The following is a 6,134-nucleotide window of genomic DNA, read 5'->3' as shown; positions in this document are numbered from 1 at the left end:
TGATTCAACTAGTGATTTAATATTTTGACCAAATCAATTACTAACTCAGTTTTAATAACTATCAATATAATAAATGAAAAATGTACAATCAGTTCAACACAAGTATGTGTGAGGTGGAGAAATTTGGCAATGTTGTTCGTGGTCCCCTGGTGTGTGAGGATCTAACCATTTTTAGGTGGTCAAATATCTTTTATTTTTCTTTAATTTAAACATTAAAACTATTTTTATCTTAGAAGTATTTATATATTTGAAAGAATAATAAAATTCATTCTGTTTCCAAGATCGAACGTTTCCATGTATAATCAAAAATTAAATTCCAAAACATAATTCAGTGTTAGAATCGAGAACTAACTCAACAAACAGCACCGAGAGCCGCAGATCCACTATCAGTAGGAGCGGCAGGAATGGAATTTCAGTGTCTCCTTCGGATTATGTTCCATCGTGTCTCTAAAAACAAACGTAAATAGTAATGATGACAAAAATAAAGTTATAGTGCAAGTATGTAGCAAAACATACACCAAACCTGATTCATGATAACCTGATTCATGATATTGCTCTTTTGCTGGCAGCTATTGTAAGAAAATTAGAAGTCTAGTTTTTTTTTTTTTTAAACAAAGAGTTCAACACAATACAGTGGAGCAATCAAACAAGAAACAAAATAACAACTTAAAAGTAACATGGCAGCCATTAAGAAATCCTCCTATCATCTCCGGCATAACCATCAACAACTAGAAGGGTTCGCACCTCTCCACTCGTTATGGTTCATGACAGTCATGTGAGTAATTTCTTTAACACCTTTGCTTTTATTCTGAAATATCCTTCTATTCCTTTCTAACCAAATATTCCAAACGATCGCACAGGAGCATCTCAATCATTGTTCTCTATCCTCCTTGCTCCTCGGCTCCTCTATCCAACACAGAAAATATTCTTTCATTGTGCCTGAAATAGACCATTGTTGGCTAAACATTGATATCCAAGCACTCCACACCTGCCAAGTAAACTCACAGTATAGAAATAAGTGTTGCACATGTTCCACATCTCTATTACATAAAACACAGGCGTTATCTAGCTGGCTAATGATCCTAAGATGGCTTAACCGTTCCTTTGTATTCACCCTACCTATCAGGACAAACCAGGCAAACAGCTCTACTCTTAGTGGAACTAACCCCTTCCAAATGGTCTTTGTGTAGCTGTAACTTGTAACCTCCTCTGGGAGTATCGCCTCCTGCAAAACCTGAACAAATGAGTTAGTTGAATAAACTCCTAGTTTATCATATTTCCACACCACCATATCCTCTCTGTTAATTACTAGTTCACAGGTCTCAATGTCTCATGTAATTGATCCAGTAGTCCCAACTCCTATTGAAAGAGCTCTCTCCTCCATTGGAAGTTCCAAATCCACTCTAATCCGTCCCAGAACCCACAATCCCCTATAACAGATCCACATTGGTTTGAAACAAAGAAAAGCCTGGGAAACCGATCTTTAGAGACCCACCAAGCAACCATATATCCTTCCAGAACCGAGTACGCCGTCCATCACCAATCTCCATGGATAAGCCTGTAACCATCTTCTCCCTGATATGGTTATTCGTTATTTGTAACTGGAAGATATCCTTCCACGAGCCTCCTCTAGAAGGTAGAGCTTGAGTTGACAGTAGCTCATTAAGATTCAGATTATAACAAGAACAAACCACCTTCTTCCACAACGGGCAATCTTTCTTTGCGAACCGCCACCACCACTTAAATAACATAGCTGTGTTATGAACCATATCATCTCCAACTCCCAAACCGCCTAGTTTTTTAGGGGCTTGTACCACTTCCCATCTTACTAATGCCATTCCATTACTACCATCCTCTTTGCTCCACAAGAACCTTCTTTGTAGTGAAATCAATTTCTCAGCAACAGCTCTTGGCATCTTGAACAAACTCAAATAGTACACTGGCAGACTATTTAGAACTGATTTAATCATCACCAACTTTCCAGCTTTATTTAGTACTTTAGCTTTCCACAAACTGAGCTTCTCCTCCACTTTATCTATTATAGGCTTCAAGGTCTTCACCAACCTCGGATTTGCACCTAAGGGAATACACAGGTATTTGACTGGAAGCGAATCAACCTTACAACCCAACAATTGGCACATACTCTAGATCCACTGATCGTCGCAATTTATCGGAATCAAGCTCGACTTGTCAAAATTAATACTGAGCCCTGACATCAACTCAAAGCATCTCAATATTCGCTTGTAATTCCTAATAGTTTCCTCCTCTGGTGGACAGAACAGAATTGTGTCATCAGCAAACTAAAGATGTGACAGTGCTATACTATCTCTCCCAATCAACAATAGTGATATACGATCATTTCTGACTGTCTCTCCCACCATTCGATGTAGTACATCCACAACCAATGCGAATAAGAAAGGAGAAAGCGGGTCACCTTGTCTCAGACCTCTTTCCATTTTGAATGGCTTGGATGGCGACCCATTTATCAGAACCAACATAGATGCTGTGGTCACACACTCCATAACCCACGATCTCCATCTATTGTCAAACCCCATCTTTTGCAATACAGGGTCCACAAAGTTCTACTTGACTCTATCATATGCTTTTTGGAAGTCAAGCTTGATTATTGCTGCCTCCTTTTTTCTCAGTTTGAGCCAGTTTACAGTTTCACAAACGATAAGTGCTCCATCATAAATTTTCCTTCCTTTTACAAATGCACTCTGAACTTTTTTCTTCATTTGAGCCAGTTTATCGTTTCACATGCGATAAATGCCCCATCGTGTATTTTTCTTCCCTTTACAAATGCACTCTGAGTCTCCCCTACTAACGCTGGCATCACTGATCTCATTCTCCTGACCAAAATCTTGGAGATAACCTTGTACACGCACCCAACTATGCTGATAGGTCGCAAATCTTTAATCTCTCTTGCCCCAATGAACTTAGGTGCCAACACCACCAAAGTGATGTTGGAGTCCGCCGGCAACCTTGATGTCTGAAAGAACCCCATCACTGCAGTCGTGAATTCAGACCCAATCTCACCCCAACACCTCTTAATAAAATTCATGTTGTATCCGTTACTACCTGGTGCCTTAGAAGACTCACAGTCCCACACGGCCTCTCTGATTTCCTCAACTGTTGGCAGCGCCTCCAGATTTACAGAGTCTTCCTGCTCTATCCTACTCACCAGACCGTCTCTAAAGCCCGCCATCGGAGACCTCTCTTGGTGATATAAATCTCTATAGAACTCTCTAATAGCAATTTTTATTCTAGCTTGATTCCTGACTAGTCTTCCGTTAATTAGCAGTGTATCAATCCTATTATTCCTCCTTCTTGCTGAAGCTATGTTGTGAAAGTATCATGTATTTTTGTCCATCTCCTTTGCTTGCTGAGACCGAGACATCTGTTTTCAATGAACTTCTTTTCTGACATACCACCTCTCACAGCAGGTAACCAGCGCCCTCCTCCTAGCCTCCATTGTTCCATCATACACCCCATTGCTTACCAAATCATCAACCTTCTTGATTTCTTTCTCAAATTTCGTAATCTTCTTGTCCACATCCCTAAAATGAACCTTATGTCATCTCCCTAACGAAATTGTCAAAGCCTTCAACTTGTCTGTGAACTGTATCTCCCACAAGCCTCTCCACTCCTCCTTAACCATCCTAAGAAAGCCTTCATGTGTAAACTAAGAATCTAAACTTCGGAACGGCCTTGGACCTGCCCTCTGCTTCATGACTTCTAGAATTACAGGACAGTGGTATGACAAACCCCTTGGGCCACCGCGTATCCGGGTCTCAGGAAACTCCTCTAACTACTCCAAACTAACCAGAGCTCTATCTATATGACTGCAAGACCGTCCCCGAAACCATGTGAACTTGCGATCTGTGAGCGGCAAATCCACTAGATGCATATCTTGTATCCTACTCTTGAAATCTTCCGCCGACCTAGGTAGAACATCAGTACCTTGCCTTTCGCCCACATGCACTATTTCATTAAAGTCTCCCATGTAGCAACTAGGAACCTGACATAACCCAGTCATGTAACTCAATTCCTCCCATACCTGAATCTTCGCATACCTATTATGTGCACCATAGACCAAGAAAAAAGCACAATTGAAGTTACTCTTCACCAGGACCCCTTCAACACACAACCACCTCTCCCCTTATAGCAATTATTCATTTTAAACACTAATTCATCCCATATTAACAAGAGCCCACTTGCTGCACCATCAGAGCCTACAAAATCCCACCCCATACCATCTTGTCCCCAAATTCTTGAAACATCAAATCTGGTCACTAACTCCTTTTTAGTCTCAATCAAACCCAACATATCTAAACTATGTTTTTTCTTTAATTCCTTCACCATTCTTATCTTTCCATCACCTCGTAACCCCCTAACATTCCAAAAGCTAAAAATCATTTAAAATTCTTTTGACACCTGTTTTTATTTTTGGGTCTGCACCGTCTCAGTTTTTTCTTCTATTTCGCCAATTTTCTTTTGCGTTCTATTTCTTTGTCCTGCAATTGGAGTATTGCCATGATGTCGACTTCCTCATTGACCAGCATTGCACCTGACTCCTTTGCCAACTCCCAAGTTCTTCGGTTCTCAAGCATATGCTCAGCTAGCTTTAAACCCTGCGTGTCACTGTCCTCTTCCACAGCATTCTCACCTTCCTCATACCCAATCTCATTCCCTTCACCGCGTCCCTCATCATGGCTAGAATTCCTCCGCATACTATGTTGAGCAATGACCGGACCTCCACCTACGTTCAGATCAGGGTAGTCACCGGGTGCGAGTTAATACTCAAAATGACCCCTGAAATTTGACCTCCAACTGAATTTAGCCCTTGAATTACCAATTGACTCAAATTGTACCTTAAAATTTTAAAACGTGGCTCAAGTTGGCCCTTCCGTCTATTTCCGTCACCGGAAAGCTGATGTGGCACATGTAATTGACACCTGGCAACCTCAACGGTTATCTGACGTGGCGAAATTCTTGTATGCATCAATTTAGCCCCCAATAATTTAAAAAAAAAAATCTAGCAACCCCATTTTTCCCAAATCATAGTCATTTCTGGTGAGTTGGAAAGCAGCAACCAAGCCTCAGGTAACTCCAGCAGCTGAGCCTCAGACTCTCCACAATCTCACCTCAGTCTCTTAACTCTCTCATCTCGCACTCACACAATCCGGTCACAACAGCCAACACACTCACACATTGACTGCCACACACAAGCCAATAATTCGCACTCACATAACACCACGAATCCACGCTAATTCTCAATTCGTCATTCGCGCTTCGGTTCTTCATCAGAGCCATGGCGGTGGAGAACCCACAAGATTCGTTGAAGAAGCTCGAGTACTTGTCTCTTGTTTCGAAGGTTTGCACCGAAATGGAGTCTCACACTGGAAACAGTGACAATGTACTCGCCGAGTTCATCACCAAGTTGGGTCGATCTTCCGAGAACGTCGAAGAATTCGACACAAAATTGAAGGAGAACGGTGCCAAATTGTCGGACTATTTTGTCCGTGCACTTCTCACGATAATCCACGCTATTCTCCCTCCGAAGAAGGATTCTGGGAACAGCGACGTCAAGGGTTCGAAGCAGAACGGTGGTGGTTCGAAGGGGAAGTTCAAGGCACTGGCTATTGCAGATGATAGGGATAGGGTTAAGGAGCTGCATAAGGAGATTGAAGCTGAAGCCAAAGAGAAACATGGTGGTGTTAGAGACAGACAAATACACGATGAAGATGGGCACAGAGGAAGAGACAGAGATAGAAGGGATAGAAGAGATAGGAGGGACATGTATGATAAATATGATAGAGATGAAAGGCATAGAGATAGGAATAGAGATAGAGATAGAGATAACGATGATTATGATGATGAAAAAGGGGATTCTAGGAGAAGGGGAAGGAATAGAGAGAATGATAGGGGTAGGGATAAGGATAAGGATAGATATGAGAGGCGGAGGAGAGATGAGTGTGAAGAATAAAATGGTAGTTATGGTGAAGAAGATGGTGGTGGTGACAGGAAAGGTAGGAGGGATCTGAGGCATAGTGGAGGGGGTGAAGTTGAATCGTACAAGGTTTATAAAGGAAGAGGTGAAGCCTGATAAGAAGACTTATGCAGGTTTTTTT

At 41.7% G+C, this 6,134-nt stretch overlaps 1 protein-coding gene across 1 annotated transcript; it reads left to right on the top strand.

Annotated features, from left to right (window-relative positions):
* Window positions 4,774-6,134, top strand: LOC110263214 (probable pre-mRNA-splicing factor ATP-dependent RNA helicase DEAH5). Its single transcript, XM_021104204.1, has 2 exons — window positions 4,774-5,113; window positions 5,258-6,134. Exon 2 carries the CDS (start codon window positions 5,315-5,317, stop codon window positions 5,987-5,989), a length of 675 nt encoding a protein of 224 aa, XP_020959863.1. The 5' UTR covers window positions 4,774-5,113; window positions 5,258-5,314; the 3' UTR covers window positions 5,990-6,134.

This window comes from Arachis ipaensis, chromosome B01 (genome assembly GCF_000816755.2).
Source record: "Arachis ipaensis cultivar K30076 chromosome B01, Araip1.1, whole genome shotgun sequence".
Lineage (NCBI taxonomy): Eukaryota > Viridiplantae > Streptophyta > Magnoliopsida > Fabales > Fabaceae > Arachis > Arachis ipaensis.
Note: the sequence above shows the minus strand (reverse complement) of the source record. Positions and strands in the feature narration are given on the sequence as shown.

Bases quoted from the DNA above. Each gene is read 5' to 3' on its own strand.
- LOC110263214 (XM_021104204.1), top strand. From the start codon at position 5,315: ATGGCGGTGGAGAACCCACAAGATTCGTTGAAGAAGCTCGAGTACTTG.